The sequence below is a fragment of the Dasypus novemcinctus genome, chromosome 3, assembly GCF_030445035.2.
Source record: "Dasypus novemcinctus isolate mDasNov1 chromosome 3, mDasNov1.1.hap2, whole genome shotgun sequence".
In the NCBI taxonomy this organism is placed as follows: Eukaryota; Metazoa; Chordata; class Mammalia; order Cingulata; family Dasypodidae; genus Dasypus; species Dasypus novemcinctus.
In genome coordinates this window covers 65,015,228-65,042,843 of record NC_080675.1, presented here as the reverse complement: position 1 = coordinate 65,042,843, position 27,616 = coordinate 65,015,228, and the positions used below count along the sequence as shown (strand labels likewise).

The following is a 27,616-nucleotide window of genomic DNA, read 5'->3' as shown; positions in this document are numbered from 1 at the left end:
TGGGGAGATATATGGGAATCCTGTCTAGTATGTATGATTGTTTCATTAACTCACAACTTCTTTAGTAAAAAAGGTAATAAAAAGTAATAAAAAGACATTTAAAACCCAGGTGTCCCAAATATATGTTTTTTTAGCTGTTCTTAACGTTTTAGAACATTAAACATGAAATGTAGTGAAACACAGAATCAGCTATATATCCTGATAACTTTGTCATAATTTTATTTTCTCTTGTTCTCTATAAACTAATTGTTATGATTAATACAGACTTTTTTAAAACCTACAAAATGGCATCAACAGTAAATGACTACCACTTCAAACTGTGTTTCTCTTTGCCCTCTGAATCATATACAATTTCAAACTATTTTTCATGTGAATCTTCTAATTCTCTGCTTAAGTCATGACATACTATTTTATATAGTTCAGGGACATGAATACAGATTGTGGAATCAGACAGTTCTGGCTTCTAATCTGGGCTTTGGCATTTATTAGCTACATAACATTTCACAAATTATGCAATTTTTCTGAGCCTCAGATTCTTCCTCTGAATCCTGGGACAATATTAAATAAGTAATTTGAGAATTTATGAAATAAATTTTGTCGCATAGTACATTCTCAGTAAATGGTACTATTGAGGAGACCATTATGAATTTCATTATCTCTTCCTTGAGAGTATATGTTATTTAAAGACATAGACTATTCCTATAACTCTTTGAAAGTCTTCCTGAATGTTTAGGAAATACCATGCTATATACCTAATGTCTAATGATGATTTTCTCAAGGAAAATTTGTAACCAAAAATAAATAGAGAGCAATTAAATACAAAACCATAAGGCATTGAAATACAAAGTAGCTCAGCTACAAAAGAATGAGATGTGAGTGGGCTGGTGTAATCCAGGAAAAATCAATGGCAGACAGGGAACCCAGGGAACCAGAACTGGGAAGAGAAAGCATTGCTAGACAGAGCAAAACTGTGTAAATAAAATCATACCATGTTCTCAGAAGAATACATTTCAGAACCATATTTTGACCTAAATAAAGGTTTCATAAAATAGACTCTGTAATTTTCTGATTTCTTCATGTGTGTGTAGCACTTATTTATTGAACCATTTTCAGTCATATTCTTTTTGGAATGCAAACATCAATGGAGAAATGATAAAGGGTACTTTTACCTACCAACAATTTTTCTACCTGAAACTATCAAATTAACATTTAAAGATGATGATTCATGCAATATTCTTATCACATGTCTCATACTCAGTGCACTTACTTAATTGGAATATCCATAAATCGAATAAATTACACATATGTGCATTGGAAGCATATATTGTGTTTGCTCCTAAACTCCTCCTCAATGTTATTAATCAGTTAAATTTTATATTTAAGCAATGTCTAAAATTAAACATACATAATATTTGTAAACTTACTGAATTATTTAATAATTATTTTCATAGTCATAGTAAGTCAGAATAATGTTGAAATTTGCCATAAGATCTACAGGGCAATTTATTCTTACGGGCAAGAGCAAAACAGTAACTTACCATTGAAGAATTTCCTACTTTCCTGTCTTTCTGAGAGTTTAAGAACTTTCTCACAGGTTATCTATGGCAATTTTAAGCTAAAGAATTCATCCACAGATATACCCATCTGTTTTAATCTCCTGAGATGTTCAAGAAAATAGCATAAATGGCCAGGCTAAACAGAGGGAATCTACTTGCACATGCTTTCAAGGTTGGGAAAAAGTCCAAATCAAGGCATCATTAAGGGAATGTTTTCTCCCAAAGACTATGGCATTCTGGAGCTGGATGCTGGCCCTTAACTTGTCACATGGCAAGGCACATGGTTGCATCTCCTGATATCTCCCTTCTCTTCCAGGTTCCACCCATTTTTAACTTCTGGCTGCTCCCCCTGAGGCTCTCTCTCTGAATTTCAGTCTGCTTATAAAGGACTTAAGAAATAAGATTGAGACCCACCCTGATTGAGGTGGGTCACATCTTAATTGAATTGATCTCATCAAAAAGTCCTACTTAAAATGGGGTTCACCACCATAAGAATAGATTAAATTTAAGAACTGTTTTTCTGGGGGACATACAGCTACAAACCACCACACTCCACCCTCTGGACCAAAAAAAGACATGTTCCTTCTACATACAAACTACATTCATTCTATCACAACATCCCTAAAGCCTGAAATCATTTCAGTAACAAGACTAAGTAAAAAGTTTCATCAAAAACAATTTGGAGTGTGGTCTCTCATGGGATACAATTCCCCTCACTGTGGACTTATGAAATCTAGTTACCTGTTTCTAATGAACAAAGGAGGGCTAGGTATAGAATAGGCATTTCCATTCCAATAGGGAGAAAATGGAATGAAAACAGGCATCACAGGTCCCAAATAATTCTGAAACCCAGCAGGTCATACTCCATTAGACTTCCAATAGTCTGAGAGTCATCTATAGATAGATATTTTGTCCTCCAGGCATGATTGAGTGGCACAACCCTCCCTTCCAAGTGCTTACTCAGCAGCCATGCCCTCCCATACACTGGGGTGAAGCTTCCACTCTCTTCTTCGAAAATTCAGATTGACTGGAATGCCAGCCAATCTCTCCACAAATGCCAGGACATAGGCCCCAACTTCTCTGAGAGTTGGGATGGCGGCAGTCTCTCCTCAAACACTGGGTATAAGCCCAGTCTTCTCTGAGCACTGGGCTGATGGAAGACTTTCCACAAACCTCAGCGCACAGGCCCCACCCTCTGTGAACATTCAGGCAGCAGTACTCTCCCTCAGCAAAGGGATGGAAGGCTCATCCCCTCCAAACACCGAGGTGGACCCACTCTCCACACACAAAGATGGACCTGCTCTCTTGGCCCTAGGGTATCTCTTCTGTCCAGATCTCAGCTTCCATGATTTTGTCTTTGAAGTGATTCTTCCTTCACTTTGTCCTTTTTCTGTCTCTTTTAATCCAGTTTTGCAGTGGTTCCATTCATACAAAGCTTGCAAAACAAAACAAAACTGCACACTTTGCATGTCACCAGGATCCAAACCATCAGACAAAAGGACTTTCCACAAATCTTTCCTGAATTACTGCATTTCCAATTCTGACTTCCCCTGAAATGGGGTCTCAGAGCACACCGTCTGGATAGAATTTTCCAAACCATCTATTTCTGGTTTTTATGCCCAGGAGTTCTGTTCTCAGCTTATTCCTTTCCTCTCTCATGTAACCATAAACTGTAAGGAGGAACTGGGTAGCACTTTCCAAATTTAGCTTGGAAATATCCTCAGCTAAATATCCAAGTTCATCACTAAAAGTTCTGCCTTCCATTCAACCTCAGAACTCAATTTCAATAAATTCTCTGTCACTTTAAACAAAGATTGCCGTTCCTTCAGTTTCCAATAACACGTTTGCCATTTTCTCCTAAAGTTTCATTGGAAGTACCTTCAGAATCCATCTATCTACCAACAGTCTCTTCAGGGCAATCCAGGCTTTTCTTATCAAGCATCTCACAATTCTTCCGGCTTCTACCCATTACCCAATTCCAAAGTCATTTCCACATTTTTGTTATTTGGAATACTAGCACCCACTCGTGGTACCAACATCTGTTTTAGTTTCCTGGGCTGTTCATACAAATACGATGTGTCAGCTTAAACAATGGGAATTTATTAGCTCATGGTTTTGAGACTGGGAAAATGTCCAGTTGAGGCATCATCAAGGAAATGCCTCTTCCCCAAAGACTGTGGTGTTCTGAGGCAGACCGGCTGCTTGCAATCCTTGGTCCTTCACTTTTCTGTCACATGCCAATATACATGGTGGCCTCTCCTGGCTACTCTGTTTGTCTTCTAGGTTCCACTGAATTTCAGCTTCTGGCTACTCTCTGTGGCTTTCTCTCTTTCTGTCTGAATTTTATTCCACTTATAAAGGACTTCAGTAATAGGATTAAGACCCATCCTGGCCATTATATATTCTGTCGTAACCTACAAAATTCTGCAGGACAGAGTGTAAACTATTGTAAACTATAGCCCATGGTTATTAGCAATGCTTCAATATGTATTCATCAATTTTAACAAACATAGCACAATAATGAAGGATGCTGCTAATGTGGGGAAGTGGGGGAGGGGGGTGGGACATATGGGACTCCCCTATATTTTTTATGTAACATTTATGTAAACTAAAGGTTCTTTAAAAATTAAAAATTAAAAAAAAAAGACCCATCCTGATTGTGGCAAGCCACACCTTATTTGAAGTAAACTCATTAAAATGTCCGCCTTAAAATGGGTTCACACCCTTAGAAATGGAATAAGTTTAAGAATATATCTTTGGATTTTTTTTTCTGGTGTACATATAGCTCCAAACCACCACACCATCCCTTTTCCAGTCCCCCCACCTCCAAATAAATTATGTGAGGTACAACGCAAGATACTGTATATATAAATGATGAACAAGTCAGAGTAGTCACTGTCCTTCTGGGGCTCCAATTTAATGGGGAAGATACACATCAAACAAATATCTCACAGATTAATACATAATAAATTGTGATAAGTACTCAATGAGATAATAAAGGAGGCTATGCGAGACTGTAATGTCAAGACTTAAATCTGAATGGGGTTGATTATGAAAGGCTACTCTATTTTTAATCTGGAAATTGAAGAATGAGGCTGAGTTAGTTAAGCAGATGGAACAGGGAGTGGGGAAGAAGGGAGAGCAAAGAGCAGTAGGAAGGCACTTGCAGCTGTCACAGGGTGAAAGATAAGCCACCCTATCTCCACCACAAGGCTTAAAGTTTAAAGATATTCAAGATGAGGCTGCAGAGATAGGCACGGCCTATATCATGAATATATCAGAGTTAGGGTACAGTTGCAAATTTAGAAAGGAATGGAAAATTTCCTGTTTTAAAAGCAGGGGTGGTAGAATCTGGCTTATATTTTTAAAAGATCATCCAAGTTTTTTTATAGAGTATTTGGAAGGGTTGTCAATAGAAGAACTGGGGAGACCAGTAAAGAGACTACTGTATCTGTAAGGGTATCTGTAAGGACAGAGTTTAAAAACAGCATGGACCAGGGTGGTAGCAGGGGAGATGAAGAGGACTGAGTATATTTGAGACTTTTTCAAGCCCAATCCACAATATAGGTGATGGATTAGTTATAGGGGTATATAAGAAAGGACAGGGTCAAGCATGATTTTCAAGTAGATGGTATGCACAAATGTATGGACAGGGGTGCTTTCTAATGAGAAGAGGAAGGCTGGTGAGAAAAACATTTAGGGAAAGATCAAGAAACCAATACTTGGCATATTAATTTTGATGCCTTTGAGCCATCTAAGTGGAGATGTGAAAGAGGCTGTGCATATGTTGGTCTGGAGCTCAAAGATCTTATATAGAGTATAAGTTTAAAAATCATCAGAGAGAGATGGCTTTAAAGCCATTGATTAAACTGCCTAGAGCAAGAGGCTGCAGATTGGGGGGTGGGGGGAGGGAAGAGGGACAAGGACAGAACTCTGAGGACCTCTAATATTTAGTGACAAAGGAGAAGAGAGTGAACAGCAAAGGAAACACAGAAGCATTCTTTTAAACAGATTTCTTTATTAGAATGTACTATTATTTTCCTTTATTATAAAGTACTACTGGAACATCTCAAATTCCTTTGAAATGAGGAAGGCTATTTACAGAAAATTTAAATAGGGTCAATATTCCTCTCATCTATTATTCCTGAGTACAAAGGTTCTATATAGACAACATGAATTATTCACAGAGAAACCTGAACTTCATTATAGGTACAAAACAACCCATAAAAGTATCAGATGACACATAAATATTCTTAAATTTTATTTATATGAGACTTGCTCCAAAGGTGGAAAAATCACAAAGTAATTTTCCTTTATTTGTAAATAAGAATTTAAAGATCTTCCCAATACCTTATATACATATTTCTCCCACAACAGACAGTGAAAAGAAAATACAGCACTTTTATTTATTCAAAGGAGTAAGGATAAATGACTATAACTGACTCAGAAATCAGGATCTGAAAATCCCTGAAGAGTTGGCACATGTGCCAGGATTTTTTACCATACCACCAGGAGGTAATCAGAAGTAGGGGCCTAACAGAAGGTCAAAGAAAAGGAGGTATTAGCTGACAAACCATCTTCTCTCCATTTTCATTCCCCTTACATCCAAACAACCTGTCTGTGGAGCTCCTGGTGGGGGATTAGCACTTTCCTGGCAGAACCTCAATATTCAATAAGCATCTCGACGGACAAGAAATAATTCTCACCTTATAGAAATTGCCCCAGTTAAGATACTTTAGAATAGAAACATTCATTTTGGAAATAAGTACAAGGCAGTAGCAACAAATTTTTCAAACAATGGACTCATTCATCACGGGAATACTGTGGAAGCAACAGTTCTTTGCCAACATTTGCTGAAATCTGTGACTGAGATTGCTTGAACTTTATGAATTCTACTATATGTATCTACTAGGTGAAATGGGATATCAGGAAAAGGTATGTGCCATATCTCAGGTGTTTGAGAGGTTGAGAAAGTAATTATAAGTACTACAGAGTTAGATGGTTATTGCTGGCAGGTCCACATGTATTGCTGAAAGACAGTGAAAACCTGACAGCAATTTATTACTATGGTAGGCAGAATAATGTCCACCTGCTTGCCCACGACGAGTTAAAATGTCTACATTCTAATCTCTGGAACCTGTGAATACCCTGCATTGCATGACAAAGAAGAATGAATGAAGGTTTCAGATGGGATTACAGTTGCTAAATAAGTGACTTTAAAAGAGGGGATTACCCTGGTTGGAGGGTTGGCCCAGTGTAATCCCAAGCCTTGAAAGTAGGTAAGGGAGGCAGAAGAGGAAAGTCAGAGGGAGGTATGACTATAGACTAAAGTTATAGAAAGATGCAACATTGTTAACTTTGAAGACTGAAGAAGGAGGCGCAAGCCAAGAAATTTGGACAGCCTATAGAAGCTGGAAAGAGCAAGGAAAAGATTTCTTTCCTCTGGAAAGGAGCATAGCCCTGCCTACTTCTTGATTTTAGCCTACTGGGACTTGGGTCAGGCTTCCGACTTAAAGAATGGTAAAATAACAAATGTGGGTTGCTTTAAGCCACATCTGGTTTAATGCACTCATAAATCTTGATTCATCAGATTCTCCTATACCCTCTGGGTTTCTAATGGTGGCACACTGGCTTATTCTTTCCTATTAAGGACTAGTGCTTCCTGCTGCCCCTTTTTTGAAAACAACACAGATGACCCTTCTTTCTGTATGAAAACAACACAGAGGACATGTGCCCCACTCAGGATCTGTCCCCACCTCCCCTCCTGATCAATCTCTGGGGGTAAGTCACAACTGACTGCAGAAGTGCTAAGCCTATAAAGAAAGGAAAGGGACAGCAGCCCAAAGAAGCTACAGGGCCTAAACAACATGTACCACAGAGTCAACAGGTAATACTGGGACTGATTCTGGGGATATTGGATCAATGGGGAATAGAACTTAAGTTTGAATAACTGAGAGTTTACTCATGCAGAAATACCTGCCCACTAAAACAACACTTGCCTCTTAGGCTCTGCCCTCAACTTCCCTTCTGGTAGTCAAAGAAATAATAACTAAGGTAAAGTTACTGTAAAATCCAGCCATGGGGATGTTAAGATTGCTTAGAAAGAAAAGAGACTGCACTCTGCAAGAGCTGGAGTTAGTCATTCTGCAAAAACAGGGACTGCGAGAATAAATAGAGGATTGAATTTTGAGGGTGCTATTCAAAATGGGAAGGGACATAAAGTTGGATAAGGGAGGGTTTATTGAGAACATCCTTCCTTGATGTAGGATTTAATAACACCCTGGCAAAGACCTCCAGAGAAGGGACAATAATACTGCTACCTTGGCTTGCAAGTGACATCCCTAGCTAGATAAAATAGAAATGCCAGAAATGTTGTGGCATATAGTAGAAAAGGGGGTCAAAATACAGAATGTGCCTTATTCCTGGTAAAGGGGATGGGTGGGTGCTATCATACTTACGTTATTGTATTGACGCCTTTGGAAATCAATGGTATGACAGGCCAGCTGTAGAAATACAGTGTATGACAATGGCTCATTTCTTAATTTGACCATGACAATTGGTTATTTTCAGCCTGGGTACAGTCCTGAATATTATTTCAGGCTCTTTAGATAGCAGACCTAATGAGATCAAACAATTTACTGTTGTCATAAAGTGACTAACAAAGAATAGTTTTAGAAGATTAAGGGAAGTGGGGAAGTTTGATTAGATATAATACTAACAGCCAGAAAACACACTAACCGATTACGTTCCTTGCAGGGCCTGGAAGGAACCCCATTTTCAAAGAAAAGTGAAGTTCAGTAGTGAGAGGGGACCCAGGCCTGCTGAGGCCAGGTCTGACAGTGGGAGATGCTATAACAAAACTGGATTCTCCAAGAGCAGTGGGGATAAGTGGATCCCTAAGTTACAAGGATCAATTTGTAACATTTAACCATACATAAGAAGTAATGCTGGCACAATAAACAAGGAGTAGCAAGGTTGGAGGAGCATCTAGGATAAAGGTCTCAAATGCCTGTCATCTCCACCCCCAATTAAGTGTTGTAAATCAAAAACAATATTGATTATCAGGAGGAAAGGACAATATCAGTACTACCATTATAAACCTAAGATTATCAGTGGTAGTAGTCCACATCCTATTCTGATTTTTTTTCAGCAGTCTGGCCTATACAAAAGCCAGGTGGGTGCTGTAGATGATAGTGAACTATCACAAATTCAACCAAATAGAAAAACAAATTGAAGATGCTTAGTTGAGGTATATATTTTCTCGAACAAATTAATATAATCTCAAGTCATGATGTCTGCCAATTGATCTAGTGAATGCATTCTTGTCCACCTCTATCAAGAAGGAGAATCAGAAGCAGTTCTGATTCTATGATGCAAACAGCAGAATGCACAATTCATCTTGACCCCAGGCTATGTTAACCTCATTTTCTGCCACAATGCAGGCTGAAGATATCTGGACTTACTAAACATTATACAGAACATTACCTTTATCCATTACATCAATGCCATACTACTGATTTGACCAGATAAGTAAAAAGTGGCAAGATATTGGAAGCCTTACTAAGACACATGTAGTCACTGGACAGAAAACCTCAACAATGAAAATTTTAGGGAACTGAGGTCTGCATCATGCCAGCATAAAGCCCTCCAGAGTACAAATTTTCCCATCTCATATTGCAAACCAGTAAGAAGGAAGTGCAAACCCTGGTAGGCCTCTCTGGAATCAGAAGGAAACCTTTTCATGCCAGGATTACTACTCTGACAGAACTGAGTTTATAATGCACATTTTGGCCACATGATCTCTTAATGTCCCATAGTCAGGCAATCTGCCTAAACTAGGGCCCAATACTACATTGGAAGCTGTTTCAAATGATTTATAATTCTCTATTGCAAATAGCATAAGCTTGCTCATAAACCTTAAGTACTATATTGTGATCCTCCTACAGGGGTTTGTCATAAACTCTACATGGTGTCTTTTCCCACCAAAGATACTTCTAATAAAATAGATTTTATGGGAATATATGGCCCAAGCAGTAGAGTTTCTTCAGTATAACCTGGACCTGCTGTAAACCCTTTGACTACTCTATGCCCCACTCCCAACTTGAGCCACGGCACATGGTAAATGGATGTGTCATAATATTGTGCTGAGCCAAGGATTCCACTTAAAAGCAAAGAAGGTGCAACAATGGGCTAATGACTGTGAAATCCACTGGCTTTTTCTCACGTACTATACCACCCAAAAGCTGCTGACCTGGCAGAATGATAGAACAGAATTCTGAAGGAGCAGCTGATACGCCAGCTTGCAGATGATGCCCCGCATGGGTAGGACATGCCCACACCAAGATACAGTACAACCCTAAATTAATGGTCATTATGTGGAGCCATCTCCCCAACGGTAGAATGCACAAATCCAAGAACCAAGGGATGGTAGTATGAGTGGCTTCACTTCCCTTCCCTCTCAATGGCCCATGTAAAATATCTGTGCTTCCTGTCCCCCAATTGTAGGCTCTGTGTGGCTAAGACGTCCTGATTCCCAGAGGCTGGGCACTTTGCCCAAGGGCTACAGCAAGCTACAGTTGCTACCTCTTCACTTGGGGCTCCTTATGTAAGTGCCAAGAAGGCAAAGAAAGGAGCTGCCTTCAGGCAGGGTAATTACTACTAATTATTAGGAGAAAGCAGGTTACTGTTATTCAGTCAAACAGGGAAGAAGTCATCGGGCATCCTGGTGACCATTTCCATACCTCTTGGCACTTCCTCACCCAATTTTGACAGCAAACTGACAAATGCAGCAGCCATTGCCTGAGGAGGGAATGGTGACCAGGATCTCACGCCCCTTAGGGATGAGGTCGAGACTTCCTTCACAAGACAGGACATCTAGTCCATCAATTTGCAAGCTGGGGGTGAGAGAGAGCTAGTAGGACAGTAGAAAAAGGCAATGGTGAGCACCACTTGTGGTTCTCAGACCAGGTGCAGAAGCAGGGGTTGAAATCTGTCCCACTAACTTTCCTCTTATAAATTTCCCTGGAAAAAGAGGCCTGCTTCTTTAAGACCAGTTCCCAGATGGGATGAAGTCTCATAAGCAAGCACATATGGGCAGCACAAGGGGTGGTACAAAACCCAGAGCTCCTTGTGCATGAAGACACTCATTCCACCACTTTCCAAGAGTGTATCCTCCTGATTGCTCATGGTTGAGTAGGTCCCAGGATTTGCCCTCTCAACCAAAGAAAGTCAGAGATGGCTCCTCCCCAGGGGCAGCCCACATCCAGTGACTGGGGGAAAAGGGGAGTACAAATGACCTTTCCTCAGTGTGGGATCTCTCTGAAGGTCCATCCTAGCTTCAGGTACTGCTCAGCTTCAGCCTCTGTTGCAACTCTGTCAGGTTCACCACCTCCCTCTGCTTAATCTAGTTCCCCTCCCTTCCTTACAGGTGGTGTTCCCGAGAGCACTCCGTATTAACCACCAGCATGTAAATCTTCATCTGGGGTCAGGTTCCTAGGGAAGTTGACCTATGAACTTCCAGACACTCAATCCTGCCTTGATCGATCCTACTAATTCCCATGATCCAGGTCAAACTATGATCATGATAAATCTATTCCAGCTAGTTCTGCCTACTTTTAGGCCAGCACTATGATCAGACTAGTGAACTTTGTCCTACCTATACCATTTCAAGACCAATCCCAGAGCAGAGCATACTACTACATTGGATGTTTGCTTTACTACCGTTCATTACTATCTTCATCAATAACTTCTTATCTGTGGAAACACTGAGTCTTTCATTAATAATGAGAAAACCTCTGCAATGTCATAATAATTGCTGGAAGGATAATAGCTATGTAAAATAAATGAGAAGCAGTCAATAGTTAAACCCAGGAAATAATCTTAGAGCAATGTTTTAAAAAAATATCTAGACTAACTTTTGCCACAACTAAAGATATTTAAATGGCATTTTCAGGTTCACAAGATACTTTAACCTTTATTTCGCATGAAGATCTTTATTTCAGCTTTGATAGACATTCAATTAAATTACTGTTAATTGTCAATAAATGACATTCAATTAGAATCTAAACGAAGTAACCTACAGATGCATTTAAATCTTACGTATATAATGTTATACTTCATTAATTAAGACACACTATCCACCTTCATCCAAAACAGAGTGTTCATCTAAGGTATCATAAAATGCAGAAGTTGAATTGTAGAAGACAAAAAATAGGGTATAACAGATTTTGTAACTAATCCAAAATACAGCATTAAATATGTTAAGTAGTAAATTCATTAAATCTGTGATTAAACTCTTTTGACTTTGATTTGATTCCTTGTCTTTTACTCTACTCCTTTACAAAAACTTGCAGTTTCATTTCAGATTCTTAGATATAAATATATGATGACCCACTCCATTTGACAGGATTATCACAATTTCAGTGTGGAAAAAGCTATATCCTACTCATTTCAATTTTTTGGCTCAGGTATTAAGAAGTCACTGTTAGATAAAGAATTCACAAAATTGATGCTTCTCCATGTTTCTAAAACAAAGAGGACTGGCTTTAAAATAAAGCAATTAACAAAGTTTTACTACAGGATTAATGAATTCCCAATTGTGAAATATGAATGTATAATGAATTTCAGGGCACTGTTCTTGCAGCCAGACTGAATTAAGAGTAAAGGTTGTAAAGGCTCAATTGCCTCTGAAAATTTGGGGGCTGGTTATCAGTTAAAGCAAACATGAGCTGCTTAGGAATGCATGGCACTGCAGCTGAATATAATACCTTCACTGTTCGCTCTTGAAATGGTTTCCTATCGAAGCAGCTTCTGTATCAATCACACAACAGCCAGAGTGGTACAGAGTTATACTATATGACACAATAACTGCATTCAAAAACTATAGGAAATTTTATTCTTATAGAAGGGAACACTGTAGCTAGCAGCCTAAAACAAATCACTAAACTGCATTAATTTGTAAGCTTTGAAATTATAGGAACTCACTGGCAGCCAAGAGAGGGGCATAGCTTGCAATCAACCCTCCCCTTGACCATAACAAGATTTTCAAGTAAAGAAATCTGCTGATATAGTCTCCTCAATTAACTCCATGCACAAATGCCCATGCAATACCTGTAGGGAATTTGAGACAAAAATCAGGTCAAATATGACATTTAACTATCAATCTTACTAAGACCAGTGATTGTTAATCAGCCTAGGGGAAAGTAAAGTAGTATACCTGACAGTGGTTATTTTTTAAAGCACATGCCTTCTATTTTACATGGAAGAATATAACTATTTCTGCAGACTATCTATTAATAATATAGCCATTTCCTTATTTTTACATGTCACTAATTATGAGTAGCCTTAAAATATCCTACCAATCTAAAAATAAATGATACCAGGGAGAGGCCTCAGTATGGACATTTCATTTTTTAAAAAATTAAAACCATACCTCTCTCTTTCCTAAGAAAGAAAAATGTATGATATAAAGTGCTGACTTTAGTTAACTCTCAGGCAAAAAGTTAAATTTCTCAGGCAAAAAGTTTAGATTTATCATGCAAGTTGCCCTTCAAATATGTGTTTGAAATAAGTTTCATGTATGGCACAACATGAACTAAATTTCATGTTTTAATCACAGTAAGCATAAACATACATGAATATAATTATAAAAATACATGTAAGGATATATACACACACACACACAATTATTTAAGTCTACATATATTTCACAGTTATTTCTAGTTCAGAAACTGGCTACTATAAAATTGTTACAAAAACTTTATGAGTTTGAAATTTCTCTTTTATTTCATTCAAAGACAAAAGTGTGATAGAATCTATTTAAAATTCCTAGTACAAAGTCTGACACATAGTAGGCAGTGAATAAATATCAATAATTTTATACTTACTATAGCCTAGGTTTGATTATTTTTCAGTAACAGATGGAACAAGATGGCAGATAATCCAAGTTATGTAAATTTAGTTTGTTAATATATTTTGGTATCCACATTTAAATAAAGATATGCTTGATGCTCTAAGGATAACCCTTATAAAGGACCAAAAAGCGCTATAAAGACATGAATAACAGAGCATGATCTTCTGAGTATACACGTGGTACTGTGCTTCAAATACATACATCACTGTAATGCAGGCAAAATAAATAGCAAATGCATTGCCTTTTATGCAGCTAAGAATCATTTATCTTTTCTCAATTGCAAAAAAAAAAGTCGGGGAAAAGTACCGTGAGTTTTGAAAGGTAATACTGTAAACCCATGAACAATATAAACCTGAATGTATCACAAAGGATATTCAAGAATAAAATGAATGTTAGGTGAGAGAGTGCATGCCCTACTGCCAACACTGAATCATGTTCAGCTTTGCAAAGAAAGCTGGAAAGCCAGCCAATTCCACAAAGCTTAAGTTTCAGCAACTACTCCACAGGACCCATTCTTAGAGTATATACACACACACATGTTCACACACATATATACTTAGAGTAGATGAATATATATATATATATATATATATACATATTTTAGAGCACATATTATCCATACAAATGTATACAAATACGTATTTCTAGAATATGTGTATATGTGTGTGTAGTGTGTGTGTGTGTAGTCCTCTGAAACTGAAGTGGTAGTTAAGCAGAAAGATTTCAGAGTAATTTACGTGCCACGTATGCAGAGAATTAAGGCATTAACAAATGAGTTTTCAAAGATGGCAAAAAATAAAATACTTAAATGCTTTTTGAAATACTAACCAAAATGAAATAATGATAGTGGAATTCAACAGGAAATTCACAGGAGAAGGAAAAAGGCCACGTTCAACTCCAGCTGTTGCAGTTGGAGGGATGTTTGACAGTGAGGCACAGGAAATAATCAGAGAATAAGTTGCCTTTGTTTTTTTATTTTTTTTTTATATTGACTTTGTAATAATATTACATTAAAAATATATATATGAGGTCCCATTCAACCCCACCCCCCCCACCCCACCTCTCCCCCTCCCTGCAACACTCGTTCCCATCATCAGGACACATCCATTGCATTTGGTAAGTACATCTTTGGGCACCTCTGCACCTCATGGTCAATGGTCCACATCATGGCCCATACTCTCCCCCCAATAAGTTGCCTTTGAGTAACAAGGAGGCTTACTCTTCAGCCCGCAGTCCACCTAGTTGTTACTCTTTTTTCACATAAAGACTGGAAAGTTTCTAAACTCCAGCCTTCAGTGGTAGTGTAATTTTGTAGCTTATACTGTAGAGGGCAATGGTCATAATGAAAGAGAACTGCATCTCCTTAGGGAATTATATTTAGATAAATCTATACAGGACAATGCAAGAACAAAATGGCCAAAGAGAGAGGCAAGGCACACAACCCCATGAAATCAGCACCCTGTTGGTGGGCCTTACCTTGGAATATATGATAACCCATTTCCCCACTGTAACAGAGTTAGACTCATTTGTAATTTCCCTACACATGAGTCTTCTACCCCTTATATGTGAACTTAGCATTATACCCTTTAAATATATGTCCCAGAGATTCGGCTGTTCATATGCCAGTCTCTGAACCCTGAATCTCAGCAGAGTTACAGCCAATACCTACTCTCCAGTTCACTTGACTCGCCCAGGAAAATTAACAAAATGATGATGGACAACCCCCATCCAAAAAAGGAAAGTATCTACAACTGCAAGCAAAACAGTTCCTTCCATCTGCCCCATAAGATCTAAGCCCTTTCTCAGTCTGAGGCAGAGCAGACAACACCATCCCAAAATCTTAAAAATCGAGGAATGAACAAATATAAGGGAGGAATGCAACCATGGACCAAAGTAGACTTATTATTATTGTAGTAACAGAAACACTTCCAACATTGATATAAAGATAATGGTCACCAGAGATTCCTGGAAGAGGGGAAAGGAAGACTAGGTGGAACTTGGGGCATTTTAGGATATTGGAATTATTCTGCATGATATTGCAATGATGGATACAGGCCATTATACATTTTGTCAAAACATAAAATTGTAAGGTGCAAAGTATAATCCATAATGTAAACTACAGATCATGGTTAAGTAACAATGTTTCAATATTTGTTCATCAATTGTAACAAATGTACCACACTAATATAAGATGTTATTAATAAGGGAAAATGTGAGCATGGGAGCGGGTGGGGTATATGGTAACCCCTGTATTTTTATGTAACTTTTCTTTAATCTAAAACTCTTTAAAGTTTTTAAAAACTGATCAAAGATTAGGCTTTGAAATTGTGGACTGAGCGTGAAAACTCTTTAAAATTAATAAAGTAGCCTTGGTACAAGGAAAGGGAACAGATGTTAAACATGAACCAAAATGAAAAATTTACATGAATCAGAGGACAGGGGAGAATCACAATAATAGTACAGAGTAAGTCACAAAAACAAATAAAAACCCACAAGAAGTTCAGAAACAGGATAAAGACATTGACTCTACCACTTCTTTACAACTTCACTAATCCTGAGACACTGAGGTAAGATTAACCATCACTTCAAAACTACATGACAGCTATATGTATGTATATTCTGGAATATATTATGTGATATACTAGGGTGACTGCTTAGCAATGTCAATATTGTTCATTACACCTAATAAGAAAATTCTCCTCAACAACTTCATATTTAGATCAACTTCATATTTAGAAAAATACCTCACCCATCATTCCCAACCAATATCAAGGCTAATAATCTGATGTCAAATGACTAAGCTAATTAAGTAAATGTACCATCTAGCAGTTATATGCATAGGGATGATAGAAGTACACTCCCTTTCACCCTCACAAAATAGAAAATAAGTGTTTTCCAAGGACAATTAAAATTCATTATGTATAAAAATGTTTTTTTATGAATATGGCTGTTAAGGTTTAATATTATTGTTGAGTAAGGATGCAGCCTTTTGGAAAATTCTAATTTAAAGATTTCTTTTTCTTAATGATTAAGTAAGTAGTTAAGAAACAACAATTTTGGTCACTTTGGGACCAAAATTAGAAGACATATCATGCTGAATTTGTGACAGTCCCATTTAATGATTTACTCTAATTTTCTCTTTTATTTTTATGCTGTAAATTACAAGTATTCATACAATTATTTCTCTCACTTTTTATTTGAATGGGTTATGTTTATTTACTATTATTTTTCAGTTAGCCTTGAAAATGTAGGATATTGAGAATATTCTTGCTTCTTAGAAAAAACACATACATATACTTATTTGAAAATATATTTACACATAACCATAAGGTTTAGGTTATACTAATATTTCCTAGGGCTCTCAAATGATGGGGATCTCAATGCCTGCCCCCATCCAACTGCTCACCATTTAGGAGCAATGGGAGAAATTCCAAGGTTGTAAGACTCACAAGAGGAAGGACAATCCAAGAAGCAATACCAACTACATGTACATAAACAAGACACAGTATCACATAGAATTGTCATATATATAATAATTTTACATGTGGTATTTTAAAATACACTACTTGATTTGCTTTCTGCAAGACTGGCACAACTAGAAAAAAAAATTATTTGCTGTTACTTCCTAGCCCCTTACTCAGTTCTGAGAACCAAATTTTGGCAGTCACATTATGATATAAAATTTCTAAAGAAGATATAGGAAAAGTCTCCTGTCTCCCCTTCTATCCCAGGTATAAAAATGCAATCATAATTTATTATTCTTGCTGCTATTTATATCTCCTCTATGTCATACAGTCCACCCTTGTAAAAGAGTTTATTAGATGAGGAAACTGAGGGTTAGAGAGAGTAATAATTTCATCTGATGTCACACAGTGAAACAGCAGCTGAACAAGAAGAAAGTGCAGGTTTCCCAACAGTTTTCAGCTACATTATGCTGCCTCATGCAGAAATAAAAAAAATAAATAATGAAAGCACATACCTCTCTTTTCATAAAGGTAATACATTCATCTCAGCGGCTACACATTTGTAAAGAACAACATGATGTTTTAATTCATTCTGGATCCACAGTCTGCTGCTTCTAAGTAGAAGGCACTCTAAAAGGCTTTGAAAAAAGTTTAACTCCAAAATGAGCTTTAATGTGAATTCAAAGTTTCCCTAATTAGTCCAGATTTGGGGAGGGCTCAGTATCTCACAGTAGCATCAGCTATAACTGTCCTGCTAACACTCCTTACAGGATTATTTTGCTTTCTGCTTCCCTACTGCCACAACTGGAATCCATGCGGCAGTAATGCCGTTTCCTCCTCCTTCCCCTGTATTATGCCAATTCATTTCAAAAGCTCCTCTCATCATCCCATTCAGCATTTTCAAGATTCCCCCAACCATGACAGCAACTTTAATCTCTCTCTCATCAAGGTATAATCATTTGTGTATTTCTCTTCACTTTATTTTGTCTGTCTTTCCATTTTGCTTTATCTCCTCGATTAAATTAACTCTTTTGAGTTTACAGCCCTTACTACATAGCTATGTGAATAACCCACAGCAGTTAAACGTGAATTTGTTGACAGAAGTTGCCAGATATTACCTTAAATCTGCCTAAAGCCTGTGTAGAATTTACATTGGTCACAATTTCAAAAAAGTAAGGTGTCTTCCTCAGGTATTTTCTATTCTTATCCTTTCCTCCTTCACCTCAAGAGAAAGTCCACCTGAATCAGTGAATGGATCCAATTCACAGTGACATTTTGAAGTTACAGACAGGATTCCCCAAGGCTTAATCCATGCCAATCTTTCCTTATGCTCCTGAGTCACACAATTAATCAGCAGAAAGGATAATCTGGCCCACAGTGAACACAGGCTACATTTAAGAGCCTCATATCCCCTCATTTTGTCTTTCAGGAGACCATAAAATCTCTTTGAAGATATCCTTTAGCCAGACAACAGATATTTTTCTCTCCTCCTCTGTTGGAAACACTTGAGCAAAGTACATTCTAGCTACTTCAGAAAAAAATATTATTTTGCTGCTTTCCCGTTACTTAAAGGACAGATACATTTTTCTAATAGACATATGCCTTTTATGGCTTGCAACTTATTTCCTACTCATCTCTTTCTGATCTCAGTTGCCTTTTGTGCTCTCTATTAGGACTCTGGGAGGCCTAGCTGTGAACCAGCTCTTCATCTTGCAGGCAGACAGGTGTCCCTTTCCATAGCATCACTCAATTATTTTTATTTCCCCCATTTTCATTAGACATTTTAAGACAAGAAATACACAGTGTGCAGATATTGTAACATGTCATATACTTGAACCCACCTGTTAACTACACGGCAGTCCTTGGTATATATGTGACTGGGAACTATAAGAAATGGATATCCCGTATTTTTAAGCAAAGGTGTAGAAGTTGGGTACTAAAGACAGGAAGTTGCATAGGAATTCCTATTCCTGTTACTTTTGATCCAACCACAAATTGTCTGCTGATAAACTTATAGTAAACATGTAATAGCACAAAAATACATTCCCAGTAACAATGCTCTTCTGTAACTGTAAACTCCTGGGAATTTTATGAAATGGATTATGGAATAGAAATCATCTTGCTCACTCAATTCAATTAATGACATCAACAAGAAAGAAAATGTAATATTTTAATTATGAGATTAGAAAATACCTAGCATCCTAGAATACTAGAAAGAAACTGATAGAGGAAAGCTAACCTGGGATCAATGCAAGTGGTATAGTAAGGAAAAAAATAGAATCGTACTGGTATAAAATGGAAAATAAATAGGTGCATGCTCCAAAAATGCATCATAAGGGATTTTAGTAAGTTACAAGAAAACATCTATCCCAGGAATGTGGCTAGACCCTGGAAAAATAGAGTAATGCAATTTCTTTTTCTCTAGAAAAGACCTCCATCTGCTAGTCATAACATAAAGTCATTATGTCATAAATGAATAGGATGAGTATCTGACATCTTAAAGGCTTTCCTCACTTTACAACTTTACAATTTTATAGGGTCAAAAGATTATTAATTGGATTTGAAAAATAAAAATAGACAGTTTTCAGTGAATGCAATCATTTATTCAGTCTGCTCTAAGTAATATATTTACATTGACATTCACTGAACCTAAGAAATGAAATTTCAATTTGTGGTACTTTTCTGATAATGACAATTATAATGCAGCTAAAAACATTCACCTAATTTATACCTGAAATGCATTCAGTATAAAACTTACTGTGTACTTCCAAAATCTCCAAAAGTGAGAATAAGTAAGGCCTTTCTCAATTTAGCTCAGTGCTTCCAGCACACTACCTAATTAATTGCAGCTGCCAATGAGCAAAAGATCCAGAGTTCCACTCCAGGACTATACTGGTGTATCTGGCTATTTTGCTTTGCCTTTGTGGGTTATGAGTTGTGAAAACAACTCTTGTAAGCCTCTTCCCAAAGCGTTAGGGCGAGGTCAGAGAACATGAGTGATGAATCACCTCTATATTTTAAAAGCCGCTCAAAGCCATGTTTCTTAACCCTGCTTTAATAAGACAAAGTGAACTCACAAGGGCTCATGCTATTATAATCACATCCCCATGAACCCTATCCCAATCACATTAAAACAGTAAGTGTTAAAAGAATACAGAGCACACTCTCAGAACATTTTGTTTATACCCTGCTTCTCAAAAAATAAAAAAAAAAACTAACAAAACTGACAATGGTTCACATTAATAACACAAAAAGTAAAATAATGGTATAAGTGGTACAATATGAATAAGAGAATCAGAAAGAGAGTTGATAAAATTAAGCCAAGAAACTGAGATCATGGAAAATGCCTTTCTAGGATTCCCTTTATAAAATCTATTCACCAGAAGTGCTGCATCTCTGAACCTTTGCTACTGACCCTTAATTTCCCGAACTCTGGTGCCTTCATTGACTCATTCGCTATAAAATGATCCCTTAGGCTTGATGGATAACCTGCTGAATCTGAAATACTTAATAGCCCCTTAGACGCTTCCCCAGGGACATATAGAAGATGTAATCAAGTAACACTGTATAAAATTATCAGCTTTTTTGAAAGTGAAATCAAGGACAACCTAGAATGGGTAAAAAAAAATCTGAAGATACAACTGGCAGCCCACCTACTTTTCCTTGGAGATGGCGGCCAAGGTAGGATGAGGTAAGGAGGTGTCTGTGATGGGGAGGGTAAGCCGAGGCATGGGAAGACAGAAGGTCAGAGCTAACTTATACAAAAGAGCTTCAGGCTGATTTGCTTGAAGTAACATTTATTGAAGTCATATCTTCCTCCCACAGGCTGACATCCTATATATGAAAAGCTATACTTCATTACAAGGCCATTATGCTGCCTCGACGTAACTTTGTTACCAGAGCGTGATATTCTAGGACTGGTTGTAATGTCCAACCAACCTTCCATAGCATCCTTATCCTTTTGGTTCAGCCTTTCCATCCAGATCAGCCTGAAATACCTGCCTGTGGCCCTTATGTCTTAATACCAGAAAGTCAGTCCCATCCAGTTGCTGCTCCGGGGTGTTATCTTTAAATATTATATATATAAACACACATATATATGGATTGAGCAAGTAGTTTGCTAATTTGTCCTACACATGCATTTGATAAATTTACTCTATGGCTTCTAGTGCATCCTGGAAGCTATTTATCGAGGTACATTAACTATTTTAGCACACAGGTCATTGTTTGGTTTATTTCTACTGAAAAAGAACAGTTAGGCTTGGACATTTGTTTTGTTTTTCACTCGTAGTAGAAATCGGTCTGTGCTAATGAAGCCATAATCTTTTATTGGAAATTAAGGGCATGAGTAACCAGAAATAAAAATAAAGTATGTTGCAAAGGAGCAATGTTGCCTTTTAACCAAGCCAATCAAAAAGTTTATAAGGGGGGTATGTATGATTTTCAATATTATTTCATTATTAACAGGCTCTCTAGAAAGCACAAACACCCCAAACAATTTACTACCACAGAATGACTGACAAGACTTTCGAAGTTAAAAAAAGGCTTTAAGAACACTAAGTTTCAGGTATTTTAGTAAGCATAAGTATAGCTTGAGTTAACATGGTAACTCTTAATCCTATTTATTAATTCTAATCACTTATTCTAAACCTAATTTACAATGTGAGCATGACAAAATAAATAATGCCAAAAATGGATACCAGTTCATTGCTCATTTAAAGACTTTAGTTTTCAGTGATGTTTAATTTAATATATATATATACACACACGCACACACACAATCATAACTTTAAAATACAAAGAGTATTTTTTGGGAAAAACTGCTACAAATAACTTCAAAATCTATAAGTCATAGAGATGGATTTTAAAAATATATAAACATATACCACCATATCAGATATTTAGACATTAAAATAGTTAAAATAGTTGAATTGGCAAGTCCACATGATATTTGTTATTGTTGCTGCTGCTCTAATATGAAGAGGTTTTTGCAATCTTTCTCTCATTAGTGTTTTCAAATAATTTATGTTATTGTAATGTCATCTGATATGGAATACTAAGCAACATATGGGACAAATGCTATGTTTTTAAATTATTTTATTTAAATGACATAAGAATTTTTGGAGAAAGTTAGATATAAATTAAAAGATAACCTTTCTTACCCAAGCACCAGACCATATATAAAAGTCAGGTACTATGCAGTTGTTTTGCTAAGCAATATTCCAAGATAAGTGGGCATGTATACCTAGGTCTATAGCAGAAACTTTTACACTTAAGTCCTGCACATGTTGCTAAACTGATCAACCCTAACAGGAAGAAGGTTAAAGTAACTGAAGACAATATAACCCATGCATTCAAACAAATATTTCCCATTTATTAAAAAATCTGAATATAAATTTAATATTCATATTTTTATATAGATCCACCCAGGTATCAACAAAGGAATTCTGGTGAAAGTTATTATCTGCTTGCTTTAATGTTTCAGAGAAAATTAAGTTCTTGGCAAATGTATTCTGATCCATGCTCAGAGTTTTCTAGCCAAGAAGCAGAGGAGTAAAGGGATTGTCTAGCTATATCAAGTAGGAGTAGTTACACTGATATGGTTCTAAATCATGTAAATAATTTTCAGCTACGATTAAGTGGTTTTGCCTAGGTTACCTAGAAATTAACTTTCATTTCTTCTTGGATCTAGCTATTGAAAGACAGTATTAAGAAATAATGCTTTCTGTGTAGTATAAATGGTTTTATATCTAATATATATATATATATAGTCCTTACTTGAACAAATAAAAGGATATAAGAATATAGACATCTATGTCATTAAAGTTCTCATCTAGGTCTTTTGGAGTTTCTCTTTATGGTTGACCTGATTTTTAAATTATCGTTTTCAAAGATCTTCATGTAAAAGGATGAAAACTAAACCTTATGTCTACATCCGTTGTAATTGATGAATGCTTTATAATATAAAATAACATGTTCACTTCCCCATAAATGTTCAGCAAATAAAAATAAAACTACATTAGATTAAGAAAGATCATCATTTGCAAAGTCAAAGCAGTACAATTTTAAGTCTATGCGAGTGGTTCTCACGTAGAGTGATTCTGCATTGAGTCACCACCTGAAGGGGTTGGTAAAGCACAGACTGCTGGATCCCACACTCATAGTCCCTGATTCACAAAGTCTGAGAAGGAGCCCCAGAATTTGCATTCCTACCAAAATCCAAGGCAATGCTGACACTGCAGGTTACAGGCCCTCCTCACATTGAGAATCTACCTTCAGTGATATGTAAAAGAAAAAACAATAGTATATATAAGTATATACAGACATATAATCACCCATCTAAATGTCAAGACATTTATAATGACCAGAGATGCAGATTAATAATTTTTATACAAAACCAATACTATTCCCAACTGCATGATAAATAATCACATCAATATGTAAACAAAACAAAATAAAAGAGACTACCACCTATTACTACAAGGATGGAACCACCTCAGCAGAAGAATTACCACCTTCTTTATTATCAATTGACATGGACTTAGGATTATTTTAATGCAATTATTTTCCACTTGTATCGTCTACTAGATCTTACCCTTTTCCACTACCCAATAAGAGACCTGTCAGGACAAATAAACTGAGTGACAAAAATGTTATTATGAAAATGGAACTCTGCCTTTCTATTCCCAGCAGTCCCAGCAATATCTTCCCACCCCAATTTTTCTCACTTCTCATTATTGTCTGCACACACATATACAAACATTTTTTTTAAAAACAACTCTTTTAAGCTGAGATGATCTGTACCAGTGGGAGAACAATGAAGTCTTGGACATGGGATGAGAGAAATTCAAACTCTTCCATCCTAAGGAGGAGCCCCTTGAGAGGGGCTCAGTCTCCCACCTCCCTCAGTCCCCAGAATCTCCACCTCTCTCAGCTGCTCAGAGAACACTAGAGTCAAAGTCCTGCAGAGGAGTCACTTGAACACTGAGAGAACCCCTGCTCTCTTCAGACCCCACCTTCTGTCACCAGCCAAGCCCAGAGGTCTGCCAGAAGACTGGACACCTCACACACACCACTACACTCACTACCACCACCAGCAAGTTCTCTTTCATTTGAGAGGTGGGGCTGGGGAGAGAGAAGAAATTAAGATGCTTAGGGTGGGGGGTGAGGGAAATGAAGGTTTCTTGGCCAGACTCAGGAAGAGAACTAGGGAGACATGAAAGGGGAGTGGCAGATGGAGCACAGAGGGGATCGGAGCTGCCTAATGCTCAGCCCTGAAGAGAACGCGACTGGTACTGGAAAGAGTAAGGTCTGGGTCAATCCCTGGCATCCGCTTCCAAATACACCTCTCCCCCTCACTGAGCACTCTACATTCTCAGAGAGTTTGAGGACTCAAGGTCCCCTTTCATCCCTACCCTCCACCCTGCAGCCAATTCTAGGATCTGCAGGGACAACACCTACACTTTAACAAACATTCATGCCCTTCGGCCCTGGGCAGCCTGGCCAGTGATCAAGCTCTGCAGCTTTGGGGTCCTAACCCCAGGGGCTGTGAGCTGGATTTTCAGCACACATCCTCTGGACACTGTCCCTACTGGGCTGTAGGCGAGGCTTAGCCTGCTAGGTCCTCACGGACTGCACTCCTAACCTTAACCTCCCCTACCATACCTAGAGAACACAAAAGTTATTATCTGTTTAGGACACAGGCTGCTTGCCACAGGAGATGTACAGATCAGTCACTCCCACCCAAGATGTGTGTGTGTGTGTGTGTGTGTGTGTTTCAGTCCTGAGAGTCAAGAGTGCCAACTGTTGACAGACGAAAGAACCTGGATTTGCTCTTGAGGACTTAAACCTCATAATTAACTAGCTCGCCTTTCTCTCGTTCCTAACCGGCCCAGATCTGGATTTTCCGAAGGAGAGCCCAGAATGTGTTTTCGTTGCAGAGAGCTGGTGTCCTGCCCCGAAGCCAAGACGCGCGGACTTCGCAGTCCGTTCATTCATGCATTTGCTCATCCATTCACACAAACATGTCCCTTGATTGTGTCTGGCACCGAGAATCCTGTCTGTTATTTCTCCCTCCCTAAGTCAGCGCTCATAGCAACGGCTGGTGCAGAAAGCAACTCAACTGTCACCCCACTTCCTGAGCTGGAAAATCAAGTCATGTAGGCAGTCACACACAAAAAAGGAAAAGGTGGAGAAGAGGAGGAGGCGGGGGCGGAGAGAGGTGGGGAGACTCACTGGGGGTCACATTCGAAGCTTCCCTTCGGGGGAAGCCGCGACACTGAAATCGCGGCATGCAAGGAGCCAAACCATTATTAAATCAAAGACTGCTCGAGCTCGGGTCCCCCGCGGGGATAAATCAAGTGCAAAGCCACTCGTTCGCACTAGTGAGATGCTGCCGGTTCAACCCAACTCCGAGCTGGAGCCGAGGCGCCGGGGGAGCGGCTCGCAGCCCAATCCGCAGCGCGCTCGCTGCCGCCTTATCGCTCCCAATAACGTGATGAAGTGTAAATCAAATGCCTCGCCAGGAGGGGCCCGGTAACGGCGAGAGTCGTGCATTTTCGCTCACCAGCCTATCTTGCCTAAGAATCACAAGGTCACGATAGCGCTGCGATTCCACTCACCGTACACTCCTTGGCCAGAGATCCCCTCCAGCAGGACTGTCAGCAGCCACACGAGACCGTACACTAAATCCATCTTCACGTGAACATGAACATATCCAGCCCAGGGGGGACGCAGCGGGATCTTCCGGAGGCGGGCGGCCAACCCGGCGCGCTCCACTCGCGCCGGGGCCGAGCCGAGGTGCCGGAGAACCGCTCGCGGAAAGAGGAAGCGCCGTCCGTCAGTCCTTCTCCGGCGGCGGCGGCTGCGAGCGGAGCGCAGGAGCCTCACACACCCCACACTCATGCACACACACGCAGCCACTCTCACTGCACAATACACTGCACATACACACTCACACTCACGCCGCACTCGCACCGGGCGCCTCGGAAAATCGCAGACGCCGGGGAGGAGCAGGGGGGGCGGTGATGAGAAGGGGAGCCGGGAGGCGAAGTGTTCTTCAGAAAAGCGGGCTCGAGTCCCCGCAGCGGCGACAGCGGCGGCGCGTTCGGCCGGCAGCGGGCGCGGGCAGGGGGCCGGGGGTGCCGTGCGGTGCGAGCCTGGTTTTGGCAGCCCGGGAGCAGGAAGTGGCCTCTGACCCGGGGCACCGCGCAGGGGCTTCCTCGCCTGAGCTCGCCTTTACAAAGTAACTCGCGAAGGTCCTCGGAGGAGCGTCAGGAGGCGGCAGCGGCCGGCCCGACCGCAGTCCGGAACCCCCAGCCCTGCTGTCTTGCCTTCCCCCATTCCATCAGTTGCCATTGCAACGCCAATCCGGTTACACGAAACAGCCTCGCATAGCGGAGCGGGAAGAGGAGGAAGAGGAGGAGGAGGAAGAGGAGGAATGGGGCTGGGGGAGACTAGGATGTGGAGGGGTGGGGGGAGGGGAAGAAGGAGGGGGAGAGGGACCGACAGGGAGCGGGGTGTGCGTCTGGAGCTTGCTCGGGCACCAGCCTCAGCGCCGCCGCCGCCACCGCTATCCAAAATAGGCTTCAGCGCCCCGCCAGCGAGGAGGGGGCTCGGGCCGGCCGCACCAATTCCGAGAGCTGAAAGCGGAGTCCAGGCATCGCCACTTGAAGAGAGGGTGAATGCCAAGCAAAGACCCGACCCGCACACTCGTCTACGCGTGCCCACCGGCACAGCGCGCGTCCCCTTCGCTTCCGCGCCGCCCCCGCCAGGTGGAGGGGGTGCGGGCGGTCGGGACAGGCGGGAGTTTAGAGGAGGGAGCCGCAGAAGGGGTTCCCCGCCTGGACTAACGTAGTGCTGGCATGCAGAGGTGAACGCTGGAGCAGCCGCCTGCGGAGGGCACCCGCTGGCGTGGTCACCGCTCGGGCCCCAGCTCTGGGCAGCTGCGGCAGAGGTGCCGGGCCGGGCGGCGGAGCGCCCGGGGGCTCGACGCTGGCCGGAATCCCTGGGTGTGCGCTGAGATGCGCGCCGCGGAAGCGAAGCCGAGGAGGAGAGAAGCGCCGAGCGCAGGCGGACGGGCGGCGGGGCTGCCGGGGAGGAAGGCTGTGTGTGGTCACGTTGTGCGCTACGTGCTGAGAGCGCGAGCTGCTAGCCGCAACCGGGCGACGTCAAAGCCTGGTACGCGGCTCTGCCGCCTTCCTCCGCGCCTCCTCTGCCTCCTCTGCTCCTCCTTCGCACAGCTTTCCTGTGTCAGCCGAGGAGCTCGTCAGCATGGACATCGCCGAGAGGCTCCGAGAGGCCAGCGGCATCCGGCCTCCAGCCTCCCCCTTCGAGGCCCTCCCCGGGCTCGCTGAGAGCGCCGGGGCGGCGAGTGCCGGTTATTTATTTCCGATGCCGCTGCTTGGGTTTGCACCCCGAAGGGCCCGCTGCACCTTAAGCTCGGGCTTATGAAACGACACGGTATCCCCTGTAGCCGCCCAAGGTCTTCCAGGATCCGTTCTGCTTGACTAGAGGGCAGAACAGGCCATAGCAATTGGAAGCGACGTAGTTTCTTCCCCATTTCTGTCTTTTTAAATGGAAAAGTGGTTATCACAGCCGAAGAAGGTTCTGGGGAAAGAATGCTAGGAGTTCAGAGCTTAGTTTATTTTACATGCAGTGTCTCTACCAAAGTTAACTGCTTTGAA

The 27,616-nt window shown here is 40.2% G+C and overlaps 1 protein-coding gene across 1 annotated transcript in view; it reads right to left on the bottom strand.

Moving 5' to 3' along the window:
- The window catches only part of MDGA2 (MAM domain containing glycosylphosphatidylinositol anchor 2), a 1,021,793-nt gene extending 994,625 nt beyond the window's left edge, over positions 1-27,168 (bottom strand). The window contains exon 1 of the mRNA XM_004454777.4: positions 25,553-27,168. Within this exon, the coding sequence (XP_004454834.2) occupies positions 25,553-25,835 (283 nt within the window). The 5' untranslated portion in view covers positions 25,836-27,168. The remainder of the gene's footprint in view (positions 1-25,552) is intronic.
- Positions 27,169-27,616: the final 448 nt, after the last annotated feature.